At 44.1% G+C, this 19,095-nt stretch overlaps 2 protein-coding genes across 3 annotated transcripts in view; both read left to right on the top strand.

Annotated features, from left to right (window-relative positions):
* The first annotated feature begins 613 nt into the window (after positions 1–613).
* LOC118581478 (gametocyte-specific factor 1-like) lies at positions 614–1,024 on the top strand. Its single transcript, XM_036183634.1, has one exon. It carries the CDS (start codon positions 614–616, stop codon positions 1,022–1,024), a length of 411 nt encoding a protein of 136 aa, XP_036039527.1.
* A 3,612-nt stretch (positions 1,025–4,636) lies between these two features.
* The window catches only part of Ttll9 (tubulin tyrosine ligase like 9), a 53,597-nt gene continuing 39,138 nt past the window's right edge, over positions 4,637–19,095 (top strand). For both annotated transcript variants that reach the window (XM_036185713.1, XM_036185712.1), the window contains exon 1: positions 4,637–4,692. In XM_036185713.1, coding sequence (XP_036041606.1) covers positions 4,678–4,692 — 15 coding nt within the window. In that variant the 5' untranslated portion in view covers positions 4,637–4,677. The remainder of the gene's footprint in view (positions 4,693–19,095) is intronic.

The raw sequence follows: 19,095 nt of genomic DNA, 5'->3' as shown, positions 1-19,095 counted from the left end.
GCTTCTCTGGGGCTGTGTAACCCATATTGCTTACCTATGCTTTGCCATGTGGCGCATGACTTGTTACCTCATTTTCTACACACTCTGCTTCTTTGGCTCCTTTCTCTCCAAACCAAACTATTTCTGAATCACTCTCAACCTGTTCACATCTACCAGCAGCAAACAAAGATTCCCATCCCTAGGCATCAACAATGTATGGCCTTTCAATGACATTGGTATGCTTTTATTATTTAATCTTTTATGTATAATTACTATTTAATTTTCTCCAGAAGATTTCTTTTTTCATCCTTAAGGATCCAGATACTGGGGCTGGAAGGACAGCTCAGGAGTTGAGAACATTCACTAATCTTGTAGAGGTTCCAGGTTTGGTTCCCAGCACCCACATGGCAGCTCACAGCTGTGGTGGTATTGTGTTCCCCAAAATATTGTGCACCCTAATAAATTTATCTGAGGTCAGAGAACAGACAGCCACTAGATACAGAGGCTAGAAAATGGTGGCACTCACGCCTTTAATCCTAGCTTTCTGGAGACAGAAATACCTCTGGATCTCTGTGAGTTCAAGGCCACAAAGATACAGCCAAGAACAGCCCAGCCACAGCCTTCACAGGGACTAATGGAGTTAGAAGCTATAGAACTCTGTCCTTATGACCCAAACCACAGGATACCAGCCAGCAGGTTACAATACCATCTGGCATCATGCAAAAAGAAAAATCCAAAGATAGCTATAAAGATGGCTAACTGCAAATATAATGCTTGTCATGTGGTCCCAATCAAAAGGCTCAAGGAACATGAGGCCAACTGTGTCAACAGAACTGCAGTTGACGATGAGCCACTTAATCTTCCAAAGATTACTTGCCCAAGTTTTGAAGGAAATGAAAACTCCGATGCTGGCAGTCAGATTACTGACCCTGATGTCTGGAATGTGGATCATATGCATCATTCTCCTTCATTTGTTCTTGAGACTTTTGCTCCAAAAATGCTGGTTTGTGAAAGTGACTCGAGACCTCCAAGAGGCCATGGCTGATAAACGCGCTAACAGCTGCAAGTCCTGGGGAAGAGGTCAGAAAAACTGATGGAAACATTGCAAACTGAAGGGCCAGCAAACAAACAGGACTTGTTTTTAAACCTTAGGAAAATCTCAACTTTTAAGTGACAACCCTTGTGTTTGTCATCTTAACATGTTTTTATTTAAATAAAGAATATTTTCCTTTGACAAACTTAAAAAAAAAAAAGATGCAGCCAGGCATGGTGACACACAACTTTAATCCCAGAAAGTGAGCCTTTAATCCCAGGGAGTGATGGCAGAATGCAGAAAGATATACAAGGCGTGAAGACCAGAAACTAGAAGCCTTTGGCTGGTTAAGCATTTAGGCTTTGAGCAGCACAGTTCAGCTGAGATACATTTGGATAAGGACTCAGAGATTTCCAGCCTGAGGAAATAGGACCAGCTGAGGAACTGGTGAGATGAAGTAGCTGTGGCTTGTTCTGTCTCTCTGATCTTCCAGCATTCACCCCAATACCTGGCTCTGAGTTTGATTTTATTCATAAGACTCTTTAAGATGCCTGCTACACACAGCCACTTGTAACCTAGTCCTAGGAGATCTAACTCCCTCTTCTGGACTTTAAGGGTACCTGCATTCACATGTGCACATACCGCCATCACATATATAAATGATTAAAAATAAATAAGGAGCCGGGCGGTGGTGGCACATGCCTTTAATCCCAGTACTCGGGAGGCAGAGGCAGGCGGATCTCTGTGAGTTCGAGGCCAGTCTGGGCTACAGAGTGAGTTCCAGGAAAGGCGCAAAGCTACACAGAGAAACCCTGTCTCGAAAAACAAAACAAAACAAAACAAAACAAACAAATAAATAAATAAAAAGTTAAAAAAAAAGAATCCATCTCTGCATGGGCTTTGGTGGAGGTGGTGGGGCAGTAGCAGGTCTAAATTGGAGTGTTGGTTCGATTCTTCTGGACTTTACAAGGTAAGTTTCATGAGCACCTTGTAAACAACACAGGCCATGCAATGCAGCTTCATACAGAGCTTGGAAGTACAAAAACATTGGAGACCCATGCTTTGAAAATGTCCCTGACAGCAGTGCCTCAGTTAATCTCCAGATGACAAATTTCTTGAATGGCCTTGACCTTGGGTACGCACAGGATCCAGGGAATGAAGCTGTTAGACTGTAGTGGTTCCTTCCTGGTTTTGGTTATCTCGGGAGCCAGATAGAAACTCCTTTTATTTTGTGTAACTGATGTATTTAAAACCCCAGTTTATAATTGTCTGTATTTATGGCCTTCAGATGGTTTGCTGTTAGTTTCTAGTCTTTCTTTTCTCCCTTCACCCTCCCTTCTCTCCTCTCATCTCTCTGCCTCCCTCCCTTCTTTTCCAGACAAGTTCTCACCATGAAGCCCTAGATGGCCTGGAACTCAATATATAGCCAGGCTGTACCCAAACTTGTAACAATCCCCCTGTCTCTGCTCCTCAAGTGCTCAGATCACAGATGTGTGCTCCCATCCCTGGTTCATTTGAATTTCTTCTGCAGAAAATTCCCTGTTCCTGCCTGCGATGTGTAACATTGTCTGCTTGACAGGGTCTAGAACCACTTGGGAGATGCATCTCTGGGTCACCCATGAGGAATTTTGTAGATTGAAGTATGAAGGCTCATCTGAAAAAAAAAAAAAAAAAAAAAGGTGGCACCATTCCACAGGCTGCACGGAAAGATGAAAATGTTCTGGGCTGCACGGAAAGATGAAAATGTTCTGGGCTGCACGGAAAGAAGAAAATGTTCTGGGCTGCACGGAAAGAAGAAAATGTTCTGGGCTGCACGGAAAGAAGAAAATGTTCCGGGCTGCACGGAAAGAAGAAAATGTTCCGGGCTGCACGGAAAGAAGAAAATGTTCTGGGCTGCACGGAAAGAAGAAAATGTTCTGGGCTGCACGGAAAGAAGAAAGGAAACAGCCGAGCACCAGCATTCACCTTTCTGACTCTTGACTGTGGCTGCAGTTAGTCATGTTGCCTCATGCTCCCATCAACACCCCTTCCCCAGCACGCTGCACTGTACCTCAAACTTTGAGCTAAAGCAAACCTTTCCTTTCTTAAGTCGACAACAAAAGCTTCTAACAAGCTATCTTTTGCCCATTTTTCTTTTGTAGAAGCCAGGGTGGGGCCCTCTTTTTCTTAATGTTTTGTGGAAGTTGTTTGGGCATCCCCATCCTCACACATATGTGCACTTTATGACCTTCTGTGTGTCTTCTTTCCCTTAGCATATTTTTAGGTTCATCTACATATCAACATCAGTGTGCTTCTTTATGGCTGAGTAACATTCGATTATATGTATCTAATATGTAACTAATTTATCTCTTGATGGACATTCAGGTTATTTCCATTTGGGAGCTGTTGTGAACATGTGAACATGTGTATATGAACATTTGAATACTTGTTCTCAATTACTTTGGACATATATTTAGTCTGGGGCTTTGTATTCTAGTCTCACAGTTGGTAACTATCTGTTTAACTACTATTTTCTCATAGTTCATTTAGTTACTACAGTGTTGGCCAGCTGCCAAATGCCAAGCATTGGGCTACACTCTGGGAGCACAGTGGAAAATAGAGAAGAACTCTCCCCCTTCTTTCTTTCTAGATACTTATAGGAGGAGATAGTGAGGAGTTAGAGGAATTTTTCAAGAATGGAGTTATAGATGGTTAGGGAAGTCCTGAGATAAAGTACCAGTTGAGGTAAGGGCAGAGGAGGAGAAAGTGCCTTCAGTAAGGGTGAATTTCAGAATGTGGGAATGAAAATTAAAGGTCAAACCACCCACTGGAAACAGGTTGGAGACTGCATTGGAAGAACAGGGCCACAGAGTGAGCCAGATGAGCTTGGAAAGGCTGCCCATGGGTGGGTGGGGTGATGGAATGTGTGTTCCAAGTGCTCAGGCACTTGGTTTTTGAGGCAGGATTTTATGTCACACTGGCTGACTTTAAACTCATCATCTAACCAAGGATGCCATCGAATCCTGCTTTTACTTCCCAAGCAAATGCCACTGTGCCTGGGTGCTTAAGAGTTAGAGATAGTGAGGGTCGGGAATTTAGCTCAGTGGTAGAGCGCTTGCCTAGAAAAAGTTAGAGATAGTGAGGGAGCCAGATGTAGAGTTGTGGTTGTGGCAAGAGAAAGGGAGTTCAAGGTCGTCTTTGGTTATGAAGCGAGTTTGAGGCTAGCCTGGGTAACGTGAGACCCTGTTTCAAGCAGCACAAAAAATCCAACCCGCCCCCCGCCAAAAAAGAATGTTTTGAGGAGACCAAATAATCAGGTGTCCTGGTGAGGAAACTTCAGTAGATTCTTCTTTCAGTAGAATTGGAAAACTGCGTTTGAGACCACTTCTCAAAGGCATTGCTTTTCGATTGGGGGGGGCAGTGTAGCTGGACATCTGCACAGTAAGTGCAGCGGCGGGCGGGCGGGCGGCCTCTAGCAAAGTGTATCCTAGGCAGAGAAGCGGCGGGAGAGCAAAAGGTTGGGCGTCTCTTCCAAGAGCCGGGGTTGGACCGAGCGGCTACTGTCTAGAGGCGGGACCTAATATGTCATCCAATCAGAGTGGCGAATCGGGCCACCTCCCTTCGTTGCCATGGAAACAACACACACACACGCTCTCGCCGGCACCGGTTTGGTTTGGTCCTGTGTCATGTCGCGACAGAAGGTAGGAGTGACACTAATTCGATGCTTTTGATGTCCTTATAAGAAAGGGAATAGCGGAGGGATTCAGAACAGGAAGATTGGGGCAGTTATTAGAGGGGGGGCGGGGGTGTGAAGAATACACTCATCTCTCGAAGGACTACAAGTCCCGACATGCCGTTCGCCACACGAACTGTGGCGCATGCTCCGCGAGACTGGCATGCTGGCGGGAAATTTACTGAGTCTAGAATCCAAACTGCACCCAGTTATTTCTGTGGCCCCTAGACACTTATCCTGACTTAAAGAAACCTTTAGAGATTCTTTCATCCCCTGTTTGCCTGTCCGTCCGCCTGTCCGTCCATCCACCCATCAAATCTCCGTTAGTGGCTGTTCCAATCCCAATACTAGTTGAGCCTCAAATCAGACAAGCTGGTGCGCTCTAGGAACCGACAGGCCAACTCTGATTTTAAGACGAATAAATAAATAAATAAATGAATGAATGAATGAATGAATGAATGAATGAATGATAAATAAATAAATAAATATAATAAATAAATAATAAACAAACGAACGAACAAACAAACAAACAAATAAATAAATAAGATAGAAAGGAAATGAGTCGCTCTAGAACCCAACATTCTGGCCCCCAACCTGCTTCTTCTCGTGTTTCAACTTGTCGGAATGCCACCTGATTCTTTCCCTCTCAGCACAGAAAGCGAATCTATCTACCCGCAGCGTGCTGTGAATTTACTACCCCTGCCAGACTTCATTATTCTGCCTAACATCTGTTCAGCATCCGTCTTTCCTTTTAGACTCCAGGATCGACTTGTTCCCTGTACCCCTGTACCCTAGCGCCAAGCAGAGCATGCATACAGCTATCACTATTGAGTGACTGCTGTTGATCAAGTTAGAGAAACTGAGGCGCTATTCTGACTCCCGTTTTCATTTCCTACACCCAATGAAGACTCCACTTTGAACTTTGTGGATTGAATAAATTTATGCCCTCCACCTGCACTACCACTGTTAAGTCATGATTCACTTCTAAATTAACACACAAGTTGGGAGACATCTCACTATTAAAGTGTCATTAACAAAAGTAAAACAAGTGTCTGCTGCAGTAGTCCTTCCCGTAAATCCTGTTTTCTTTTGATACTGAAATGATTAAGGCAACACCATCTTGTTCGGACTCCATTTTGTGTTTGTTTAGACAGTTCTCAGGCCCTCTACTCCCACACCCCCACAGTAGTCATTTGAGATTTCCATGACCTTGACCATGGTTCAGTTGTACTAAACAAAATAATTAAAGTAAACTAAAATAACTAGAAATGATATAAGTAAAAAATAATTGGCATGTTACTTCTAAAATAATTACTATGCTCTTCTAGGAACGAACATTTCAAGGTTACTTTGACCCTAATCTAACTGTGATGTAAATTATGTCTTTGTGGCTTTTGCTTTAAAACCTCTGTACCCTGGGGCTGGAGAAATGGCTCAGAGGTTAAGAGCACTGACTGTTCTTCCAGAGGTCCTGAGTTCAATTCCCAGCACCCACATGGTGGCTCACAACCATCCGTAATGAGATCTGGCATCCTCTTCTGTATACATAATAAATAAATAAATATTTAAAAAAAACAACAAAAAACAACTCTGTACCCCAGAGCATGGGCAGCAAGAGTCACAAGTCCATTCTTAGTCTGGCTATTAATAAAAAGGACTTAAAACTTTTAGTTGGCTTAATCAGAGTGGTTGTCAATAACTATCTTGCATGGATCATCCAATACCAGGTAGCAGATGGGGTCATTTCCTCTGTGAATTAAAGAGTTACAAGACAGGGAGCAGTCCCAGGGCAAAGAAAAAGAAAAATGTATTGGCAAGCACAATAGAGGCCTGGGACAGAGGAGGAGGCCCCAGAGCTGGGAAGACCGTCAACTCCTAAGGGGTTTGGGTTTCAAGCCCAAAGGCTTAAGGTGTTCCACCTGGCGATCCCGACCCCTCCTGCCCTCACTCCCTCTGGCAATCTAAAGGTGTGGCCCTTCTACAGACGGGATTCCGGCTCTTTGTTTACCGTCACAACAGTAACTTTAGTGAGCACAGAAGCATCTGAACAGGGTCCCTTGTCCCAGTATATCAGAACAGAAATGCTTTGTGGTTGGCTGGGAGTTGGCTCCCGGGTGGTAGAGGGCTTGCCTATCGAGCACAAGACCCTGGGTTCAGTCCTCAGCTCTGGCAAAAAAAAAAAAAAAAAAAAAAAAAGAGTTGGCTCCCCCACTCCCTCTGCCCTGGGGAAGTTGGTTGTACAATAGAAATCCATAAGGATTTTTTAAAAAGGGAAAGAAAAGAAATCTCACCTGTGCCATTGTTTCTTCCTGTCCCTTGGAGTGGAGGTAGATTGTATCACAAATAGAGTAGGGCCAATAATTGGAACTGAGGGTTCTTTCTGAATCCTAGACCCTTCAGGGGGGCCCATCCCTGGCAAAGGTACTCATTAGAATAGATTTACCTTTGACAGATGAAAGCCACCAACTTCTCCCTGTCAGCTGAGGTCCTAGGTGTGTTTGTGTGGCATGGGAAATACCCTCTGAGCCTCTGGAGTGCTGAACACAGAGAAGGGCTTGGAGAATGGTGCCCCTGGGGACTGCACTGAGCTCCACAGCCTCAGGCTTCCCCTTCTGCTTGTCATGAGTCTACGTTGTCATATACAAATGATGTAGTAGTTCTGATAAACCATTTACTATTCTGAAAAAGACATAAAACCAACTTCTTCTGAGAACCCTTAACCTTGGATGGGTCCTCATGCCTTCTGGGAAAGGCTAAGCAAGGACAGTGACATTGCATTTACAGTTCATAGCCCAGGGAGGTAGCTCAGTGTGTAGAGTGCTTTCTGCGAAAGGACCCAAGTTAGAAAGCCCAGAACCAAGATGTGACCCCAGTGTTCCTGCGGTGAGATGGGAGGTGGGGACAGGAGAGTCTCTGGAAGCTTGAAGGCCAGCTTGCCTGGCAAATAGGGCAGTTGACAACAAACAAGACCTTGTCACAAAAAAGATGGAAGGCAAGGACTGATACTCAGGGTTGCCCTTTGACCTCTACATATGCAGCAAGGTCATGAACTCTATCACAGGAAAATGCACACACGCACTTCACACACAGTTCTTGTGGTGTCAGGCAGAAGTAAATGTTAAATGTCTCTGAGGAACTAGAGCTTGATGACCATGATGGGTGAATAACATAATAGTTATCAGTGAAAGACGTTTTCAATGAATTTCATAGTATTTCCATAGTGATATAAGAAAAGATGCCTTAAGTTAAATAAATAAATAAATAAATAAATAAATAAATGAATAAATTAATTAATTAATTAAATACTTGTCCTTGAAAAACTATGGAATAGCAGGAAATTTACCCCTTTTGGTAGAGGACAATTATAAAATCCTATAGTAACATCGCTCTCTAAAAACAAAATTGTATTACATTGTTTAATTGATGTGAGTGTGCAGCTGTGCTCCATGGCCCATGTGCAGGGGTCAGAGGACAAGTTGTAGGAGTCCATTCTCTCATCCCACCATGTGGGTCTCCAAGATCGAACTCAGTCAGGCTTGTTGTGATGGGGGCATGTCTTTCTGTATGCTGTGAAAATATGTTGCTCTAATTGGTTGATAAATAAAGCTGTTTAGCCTATGGCAAGGCAGCTTAGAGGCAGGTGGAAAATCCAAATAGATAGAGAGAAGAAAGACCGAGCAGAGGAGATGCTGCCAGCCTCCGCCATGAGAAGCAAGATATAAAAGTACCAGTAAGCCACAAGCCATGTGGCAAAGTATAGATTTATAGAAATGGGTTAACTGGCTGGTGGCAGTGGTGGTGCACGCCTTTAATCCCAGCACTCAGGAGGCAGAGCCTGGTGGATCTCTATGAGTTCAAAGCCAGCCTGGTCTACAGAATGAGATCCAGGACAGGCACCAAAGCTACACAGAGAAACCCTGTCTCAAAAAACAAAACAACAACAACAACAGAAAAAGAAATGGGTTAACTTAAGATATAAGAACTATATAGCAAGAAGCCTGCCATGGCCATAGTTTAAAAATAATATTAGCCTGTGTGTGTTTATTTGGGTCCAAGCAGCTGCGGGACCGGCAGGTGAGAGAGATTTGTCCTGACCTCAGGCCAGGTGGGACACAGGAAAACTTTCAACTACATAGTTGCAAGCTCCTTTATCCACTGAACCATCTTGATGGCCTCAGCAATATCATTTCTAAAAGTTGAAACAGAAAATGTCCCTTAAGGCCAGATGTAAGTTAAAGATGTTTGCACTAAAAACTTATAGTCAGCTGGGTGGTGGTGACTCACGACGTTAATCCCAGGACTTGGGAGACAGAGCCAGGCGGATCTCTGGGAGTTTGAGGCCAGCTTGGTCTACAGAATGAGATCCAGGATAAGCACCAAAACTACACAGAGAAACCCTGTCTCAGAAAAATAAAAATAAAATAAAAATAAAAACTTATAGTCAGCACTGTATTAGGGTTTAGCCATTGCAACAAAAATAAAAGGCATAGACATGGAAAAGGAGGGAATAAATTTGCCTTTGTTCGTAGAAAACATGTATACACACAGAAAAGTCAAGGGAATCTATAAGCTACGTCTGTTGATAGTTCAGCAAGGCTGCTGACGACAGGTAGAAAACATGAATCAGTTTTGCTTCTGTTTGTGTCTGTTTCCAGTGGCTATTGCAACAAGCTACCTTAATGCTCTTGGCTTAGAAAGCTTGTTATCTGACAGGCCTAGGGGTCAGAAGTGTGAAGCGAGGTGTTGAGTTAGAGGCACCATGGAGAGCTGTATTCCTGGGAGAGGTTACTTCATGCCTGTTCTGGCATCTAATGGCTGCCCTCTCTCATTGGCTTCTGGTCTGCGTTTGCTATCAAAGCCATCTTCCTCACATTCATCACTCTGACATTTCCACCTCCTTCACCCACAGTTGCAGATCTTTGTGATGATATCTGGTCTATTCAGATAGTCAGAATGAGCTCTCCATTGTAAGGTCACTGGAGGAGCCACTGAATTCCAGCTTATCCTTAATTTCCTTTTGCCTGTAATGTAACATACTTATATGCTCTAGGGATTTGGATATGGATGTCTTTAGGGTGGTATTTTTCTGCCCATTACAAGTTAGTATTGTCAGGACCTGGATTTGATTCCCAGTACCCACATTAAATATATATATTTATACACACACATGCACACGCACATGCACACACACACATACACACACATACTAGATGTGGTATCCTGCACTTGTAATCCCAGCACTGGAGAGGTGGAGTCAGGAGGATCCTGGGGCCTACTGGCTACTCAGTCTAGCTGAATCAGAGAATGCTAGGTTCTGTAAAAGATACTGCCTCAAAAAATAAGGTGGAGACTGACTGAGAAAGACACACAACCTTGACCTCTGTCTTAGTTAGGGTTTCTATTGCTATGAAAAGATACCATGACCATGGAATCAACTCTTATAAAAGAAAAACACTTAATTAGGGTGGGTGGCTTAATTTTCAGAGGTTTAGTCCATAATCATTATAGTGGGACATGGTGGTCTGCATGCAGACATGGTGCTGGCTACATCTTGATCAGAAGTGGACTGAGATATGGGTGTAGCTTGAGCATATATGAGATCTCAAAGCCCACCTCCACAGGGACACACTTTCTCCAACAAGGCCATTTCTACTCCAACAAAGCCACACTTCCCAATAGTGTCATTCCCTATGAGTTTATGGAGGCCAATTACATTCAAACTACCACATTCCACTCCCAGACCCCATAAACTTGTGACAATATCATAATGCAAAATGCATTTAGTCCAACTTCAAAAGTTCCCATAGTCTATCACAGTCTCAACAATGTTTTAAAGTCCAAAGTTCAAAGTCTTTTCTGAGATTAATGCAGTCTCTTAACTGTAATTCTCTATAAAATCAAAATTAAAAATCAGATAACATACTTCCAACATATAATGGCACAGGATATATACTACTATCCCAAAACATGGGGAAGGGAGCATAGTGAGGAAATACTGGACCAAAGCAAGACCAAAAACCAGCTGGGAAAACTCCAAACTGTGCATCTCCACATCTGATGTCAAAGTGCTCTTCAGATCTCCAACTCCATTCAGCTTTGTTGACTATAGCATACTTCTTTCTCTTGGGCTGGTTCCACTCCCTGTTAGTAGCTTTCCTCAACAGGTATCTCATGACTCTGGCATCTCTAATCTTGGGGTCTTCAAGGCTATCCAGGCTTCTCCTTCACAGCCTCACCCAAAGGCCTCTGTAGACCTCCATTTAGGGACATGCCTGACTTATGCCTGCCCTTGGCAGCTTTCCTTGGTTGCAGAGGAAGATTCCATAATGTCTTTCTTCTATCCTTGACTCTAAAGCCACAGCCATGTGGCTGAAGATGCTAAGTTCTGCTGCTTACTGGGGCTGGAACATGGCTCCCTCATTCAATCACATCTTCACCAGCTTTCTGTTTTCCATGGTTTCCTTCACTGCCTAAGGTTGGCTGTCCTGGAACTTGCTCTATAGACCAGGCTGGCCTCAAACTCAGAGATCCACCAGCCTCTGCTTTCAGAGTTCTGGGATTAAAGGCATGTGCCATCACACCCAGCTCTAGGCATTTCTTTAGTTCCTTTACACAAGTTGGAAACTTAGCTGGGTGGGATATTGCCCTGAGGTTACATTTTCTTTATTCTATTTCTTAATCCATTTATCTCCTTGAACACAGGATTTAGCTCTATTCTACTTCCTGGTGCTCCTTATCTCCTCAAATTGTACATTTTGTATTTTTCCTTTCTCAGCTTGCTCCTTTTCATTATATATCTTCATTAGAGTTAACAATAATAACCACACAACAGAGTCTATATAAGGCTGTTTTGAGATTTTCTCTGCCAATGAAATTAATTCAAATATCTTCACTTTAGCATCAGGCAGACTCCTTTGACAAGAGCAAAAACCAGCCATTTTCTTCACCAAAATATCACAAGACCAATCTCTAGGCCACATACTAACATTCTTCTCCTCTGAAACCTTTTGATCCACCGCCCACAGTTCAAATCACACTCATCACCACAGTCTTCCATGTTCCTACTAGAATGGACAGTTAAGCAGCACTCAAAGGGTTCAACTACTTTTTTCTAATCCACACTCCAAGGTCCATGTTCCTTAAAAAAATCCCAAAAACAAAAAACCACTGTCAGGCCTATCACAACAATACCCCAGTCCCTGCTGCCAACTTCTGTCTTAATTAGGGTTTGTATTGCTGTGAAGAGACACCATGACTACAGTAACTCTTATAAAGGAAAATATTTAATTAGTTGGCTTACAGTTTTAGCAGTTTAGTCCATTATCATGGCAGGATATGGAGGTATGCAGGAAAACATGGTGTTGGAGAAGGAGCTAAGATTTCTACGTCTTTGATCTCCAGCAACAGAAAGTGAACTGAGACATTGGGTGTGGCTTGAGCATATATGAGACGTCAAAGCCCATTCTCATAGTGACATACTTCCTCCAACAAGGCCACACCTACTCCAACAAAGCTACACTTCCAAATAGTGCCACTCCCTATGAGCTTATGGGGGCCAATTACATTCCAACTACCACAATCTCTCTGGCCTTCACATGCATTTATACATACATGCTTTGTCATTTGCTTATATATATATATATATACACATACACATCAAAAATATATTTACAACAGCATTACAGTATTAATACCTACAAATAAAATAAAATTAAAATGTGTATGACTTCTATATGAAAACCAGAAAATATTTGGAAAGAAAATAAAATTGACAAATTAGTAGAGATAAGCCATATTTGTGGATTGGAAAACTCAATACTTTATGATGTCACATCTTCACATGAATGACCTACTCAGTGATGGAGGACTTGTCTAGCATATGCCAAGCCCCGCATTCAATCCTGATTGCTTATAAAACAAAGTGGTAGTGACAGAGGATCAAAAGTAAATAAAACAAAGTAGGGCTGGGAGCAGCTCAGTAGGTAAAATCCTTGCTGTGCTAGCATGAAGATTCTAACACCTATGTAAAAATTGGGTGTGGGCTGTAAAGATGGCTCAATGGTTCAATTGCCTGCCACTCAAGAATAAGGACCCAAGTTAGAGTTCAAGAATTCATGTAGGCATGGTGATGTACTTGTAGTTCCAACCTCAAAAATTGAGATGAGATTCCCCAGAGCAAGCTGGCTAGCTAGACTAACCATATCAGTAAGCTCTGGGTTTGATTGAGAGATCCTGCCTCAGAGGCACAATGTGGACTAGTGATTGAGGATGGTTCCTGACATCAACTTCAGACCTCCACATGCACACAGACATGCAAGCCCCAATACACACATGTGCTCACATTCATTCACAACACACACACACACACACACACACACACACACACACACACCTGGAAATAACAAATAAAAGCTGGGAATGGCATTCATGTCTGTAACCCCATTTCTGGGGGTGGGGCAGGGAGACAGGCAGATGCCAGGGGCTCTCTGGCCAGCCAGGCTAGCAGAAAGGGTGAACTCCAGGTCCACTGAGAGACCCTGCCTCAAACTATGATGATGGTTGAGGTAACAAGTGGAGGAAAACATCCAGCCCATTGGTCTCAGGTCTTTACTCTCACAGACATGGGTGAGCACACCTGCATACACGTACATATAGCACGCACACACACACTCACACAAAACACACTCACACACACTCACATGCACACTCACTCACATACATGCATACACTCACTCACAGCAGTTGTAGCTTCACATATGCATACATGATTGATTGAAATTTTGGCAGGTATAGTAATGGAAGCCTGAAGAAAGGAAAAGTTTTGCAACCAAAGGCCAGGGAGTGACTGCCTATAAAAGTCTAGACTTGAGAGCAGGAAAAAGAATGAAAAATAACAGTTTTTTTTTTAAAGATTAGGATTAGCTGGGCGGTGGTGGCACACACCTTTAATTCCAGCACTAAGAAGCAGAGGCAGGAGGATCTCTGTGAGTTTGAGGCCAGCCTGACCTGCAGAGTGATTTCCAGGATAGTCAGGGCTACACAGTGAAATCCTGTCTTGAAAAACAAAAACAAATAAAAATAAAAAGATTAGGCTATCTTGAAGAGCATTGCGTGAGTTGATGGACTGGAGTAAGATCGGACTATAGTTTTAATTGCTTTTGGAGTTCACTAGTTTGGTGAAGCAGTGCCCTTACTCTGGCCCTTCAAAGGGTACGAGTGAGCAATAACCAGAATGCCACAATGATCCCAAAGGTTTCCTTTCCTTGCTGTACCTGCTGTGTGTATCCCTTTCGAGTGTGGGCAGAGCCTGTGAAATGGCCGCAAGGCTCCTCCTGTGATCCTGTCAGGCTACATAGACTCATCAGAGCTGACATGGAGGAGAAGGGTTAGAAGTATTCACAAGTGCTCTGGAGGTATTCTGGGTGCAAACAGACACCAGGACCAGCCTATTTCTTTTAGGGCCACCAACAAGCTCCCAAATCATGACACAGAGATTTATTATAAGTTTTGAATAAGTTTGGCTTAGCTTAGGCATGTTTCTGGCTAGCTCTTACAAGTTAAATTCACCTGTTTCTCTTTGTCTACCTTTTATTTTTTCTTGGGGCTTATTCCTTTTCTTGCTTTTGTAGATCTTACTTTCACTGCTTCTCCATGTCTGTCTGTCTGGCATCTGCCTGGCTTCTTACGCTGGGTGTGTCCCTCATTCTCTCCATCTTCTCTCATTCTTCCCTCTCTTGAGCCTAGATTCCTTCTCCTATTTATTTTCTCTCCCTGACAGCCCTGCCTATCCTTTTCCTGCCTAGCTATTGGCCATTCAGCTCTTTATTGACCAATCAGGTGTCTTAGGCAGGCAAGTTGGAACAAATGCAACACATGCTTACATAACCAAATGCAGCAGAAACAAAATAATACACCTTTGCACAGTTTAAGTAATATTCCACAGCAAAAACAAACATAATACATCTTTACATAGTTAAAATAATATCTCACAGCAGACATCCATGTCTCTAGAGACTTGGGAGCAAGTCCCAGCTGATGAGTCAACATCTGCCCTACAACCCCAAGCAACTGACTTGTACTCCCAGTGTGTCTGAGAGTGGATGAAACCTCCTACTTCAAGAGAAACATCTCCTGGGGAGGCTCCTGACATGGCCATGTAAGACATATGCAGACAGTTCAGTTAAGCTGTGAGCAGACCACACACCCAGGAAAACAATGTGATGCATAGCCACTTCATCTGTGGTACTGTGTTAAAAGTAACAGAGACGCCCATCCATCCTGAAGATGTCATCCTGACAGGGACAGTTTGTTCCCTATTCATGCACACCTCAGGGAGCAATCCAACCAGGACTGGTACTGGTCTTTGTGGAACTTGATTGGAGCCAAACAACACTGATGGTTTTTAGTGACGTTCTTACCCTGCAAGGAAAAAGTCACGAAACACGACAGAATCCACTAACAAGAGTTTTATTCAGACAAGGAGAAAGGGACAGATGTGATCAGGCCTGCTGAAGGACACGTGTGGGAGAGGGGAGCAGGAGGACATGGGGCCAGTCTGCACATGCACACACAGGCCCACATGGTTACTCCACACATGCATGTAGATCACGTGGTCACACTGCATGCAAATATGTAACCACACAACACATGAGTCTTGTAGGATGTATGACCCAGAAATGACTAGGCAGAAATGACTAAGTGTCCCACAAGGGCATGCTCGACCATGGGTGTGGCTGGAATTCCTATTATCCTGGACTCTTTGTTTTTATAAAAGATGGTGAATGAGTGGGTATGCGGTGTCGTTTCTCCCAAAAACTGCTTCCAGATGACTTGGTGGGCGTTAGTTGGCTCTTGTGGGGGATAGGGGGCTTCTGAAGTAGACAGGTGTCCTGGGATGGTGGGCTGTCGTCTGCTGCCCTGGAGTTGTCCATCTTTTCTGGCTCAGAATTTTTGGGCTGACAGGATACTGGTGAGACAAAAAAAACTTAGGAAAAAAGAATTATTATTATTATTATTATTATTATTATTATATTTCATTTTTCGAGACAGGGTTTCTCCTATATAGCTTTGCGCCTTTCCTGGATCTTGCTCTGTAGACCAGGCTGGCCTCGAACTCACAGAGATCTGACTACCTCTGCCTCCCGAGTGCTGGGATTAAAGGCGTGCTCCACCAACACCTGGCTACTATTTTTATTTTCTTTAGAGTGTTCCCAGACCAGGCTTGGCACTTATCTGAAGTAGATCTGACCTGTCCAGGTGGATTTAAGCTACTTTCTAGAGCTTGGGAAAACTTTTGAACATGTTAGGAAGCAGCCATGAGAATATTAGTGACCATTGTGGTGTTCAGTACTCTGCTTAATTTTCACCTGAGATAAGCTTTATTAGAGGTAGATTATTTAAGGCACCCGTTTCCTTTATTGGTTTAGCATTCATGAGACACAGGTGATCAATTGCTGAGAGCATTCAACAGTGATAGACTCTTACATTAGAGTCTGTTTTTGCAGAGCCCAGACCCTTCCTTCCTTCCTTCCTTCCTTCCTTCCTTCCTTCCTTCCTTCCTCTCTCTCTCTCTCTTTTTTTTCTCTCTCTCTCTTTCTCTCCCTCCCTCCCTTCCTTCCTTCCTTCCTTCCTTTTCTTTCTTTCCATCCTTAAAAAAGGGTGTAAATACCTTTTGATTATTACTGTTTTTTTTTCCTTACCACCTGGATATGTCTGATGGTCCTTTTGCCCCTGGCTCTGTGGTGGCCCTATAACAATTAGCTGAGTGGTTAATTAGGAAAGGAAGAGCTTATGGGGTAGTGCCTCATTCCTCTGGAATTGGTGACAAAGCAGCAGTGGATCCTGATGTCCTCTGGAGCTTGAGAGAACAGGGCGCTGTCTGTGTCACTGTGTATGAAGAGATGTTTCTGGGATGGAGGTGAGATAAAAGGTTTCAGATGAGACAGGTGGACCCAGTGAGGAAAGCCCTCGAGTTTAGCAGCTGTGGGAATCACAAGAATTACCTTGAAGGGTCTCTGACATTTAGGAGAAAGGGGTAAAAGGCACTGGCCTTGAGGAGATAGAGGAACCTGATCCCCAATGTGGGTTGGGGATGGGCAAGGACTGTCACGTGGCTGAGGTAAGGAACTGTCTGTGAAGTTCCACAGGCTAGACCTTAGGTGGCATAGCAGGGGAGTTAGCAGCCTGTCTGGAATGGTTGAAGGGTTGGATAGAAGACCTGGTGTTAGAACCGGCCTTCCATACATTAGTTCAAATGGAGAAACTGAAAGAGGCTTTTTAGGAAGAACCTGAGCCTGAGAAGAGCTAGAGGCAATAATCTTACCCAGTCAAGGTGAAGTTCCTGTGACATCTTAGTAAGAATAGATTTTAAAGACAGGTTGGTATGCTCCACCTTTCCTGAGGACTGAAGATGGTATGGGACATGAAAATGCCAAGGGATGTTAAGAGCCTTAGCTAGTGTCTGGAAAACCTAGGAGGTGAACTCCAGACCATTGTCAGACTGGAGGGAGGCAGGAATCCCAAACTGAGGAATAAATTCTCAGAGAAGGAAATCTGCAACTGTCTGAGCCTGCTCATTAGAAACAGGGTATGCCTCCACCCAATTTGAAAATGAGTCCACCATTACAAGGAGATATTTAATTTTCCTGATGGTGGGCATATGCGTAAAATTGAGCTGCCAGTCAATCTCTGGAAGGGAACCTCTAGCCTGGTGTGTGGGAAAAGGCTGACTTCTGTATTTGGTATTGGAGTCTGTTTTTTGGCAGATCTCACAAGAGGCAGTAATAGTTCTTAAGAACTGTAGGTCCTCAGAGGTGGGCTGCAGGTGGGCTTTTACAAATTGAGACAGAGTAAGACTATTAAGGTGAAAGAGCTGGTGTAGGTAGCACAGAATTTGCTTAGTGTCAGGGGTTTCCTGTGAGGGTGTGGGCTGCACTGCATGGATTCCCTGTGGTAGGTGGGGTGAGACTTGGCCCTGGAGGGCCACTGTCCTGGCTTCCTGGTCAGCCTGGTTATTTTAGGTGTTAGTTTGGCTAACTTGTAAGGACAGGCTGTAGAATAGAATGTCATCTACATATTGTATTAGTTTAGAGCCAGGGAGAGACAGAGAAAGCAGGTCAGAGGCCAGAGCCTGACCAAATAGGTGTGGACTACCTCTGAATCCTTGTGGCAGAATAGTCCAGGTCAGCTGTGTGGACAGGTGAGTGTCAGGGTCAGTCCAGGTAAAAGCAAAGATATTTTGAGACTGAGGACTGAGAGGAATAGAAAAGAAGGCATCCTTGAGGTCTAGAACTGAGAAGTGAGAGGTTCCTGAAGGGACAGTGGACAGGAGAGTATAAGGGTTAGGCACTACCGGATGGAGAGGGACCATTGCAGAATTAATGAGCCGGTGGTCTTGAACCAGGCGGTAAGTTCCACTAGACTTTTTACTGCAAGTATGGGGATGTTAAAAGGCAAAGAAGTTGGGTGGAGCAGCTTTTTCCTAGAAATGATAGGCTTAAGTCCTCTTAGGCTCTGGAGTGAGAGAGGGTACTGAGCTTGGGTAATATATCTGGTAGGGTCCTATAAATGGTTAGTAATAGGCAGATGGTGCCTAGTGATAAAGGGTTCTGGGTGTCCCAGACTTTTGGGTCTACTTGAGAGGCCAGCAAGGGAAAGGAACTGTTAGAGTCAGTAGGGTGAGTGGCTAGGAGAAGGAGAGGAGCTGCTGGCGAGTCTGGGGTGAGGCAAACGTGGGGAGCAAATGAAATGGACGCTCCTACCTTAGTTAGAAGATCCCCTCCCATTAGAGGCACAGGGCGGCTTGGCACCACTAAGAATGTGTGTGTGAAAGGGATGCCTCTGAAAATACAATTAAGTGGTGGGGTCTGGTGAGTAGGTAAGGCTGTCCTCTTCCCTGACAATAGGGAGACAAGGAGAGGTAGGCCCCCAAACTCTCTCAGGACTGAGTAGGTAGCTCCGGTGTCCAGAAGGAAGATGGGTCGCCCAGATATTGTTATTACTACCCTGGGTTCCTTGTGTGAGATGGGAGTGGCCAGGGCAGGACCCAGGCAGTGTCAGTGGTTGCTGAAAGCCAAGCCTAGGAAGTCAGCCAGAGGGTGGTCCTGATCTGGCGTTCCTATGCCGCTAGGTGCATTAGGACAGTCAGCTGACCAGTGGCCCTTTTGGCAGCATTTTGAGCAAGGCCCTATTGGTGCCCCCCGTGGGGCAGTGGTTCAAGCCTAGGCCCAATGGCCATCTTTCCCACACTTGAAACAGGGACCCTGCAGTTTTCGGGGAGCCGGTTGGACTGCATGTACCAGCATCTGGCAGTTTTTATTGGGCTTTTTCATCTCTCCCATGGTATACCTTAAATGCCACCTCTAACACTTCT

Source organism: Onychomys torridus, chromosome 4 (assembly GCF_903995425.1).
Source record: "Onychomys torridus chromosome 4, mOncTor1.1, whole genome shotgun sequence".
NCBI classification, from domain to species: Eukaryota; Metazoa; Chordata; class Mammalia; order Rodentia; family Cricetidae; genus Onychomys; species Onychomys torridus.
This window is presented reverse-complemented; position numbering and strand designations above follow the sequence as displayed.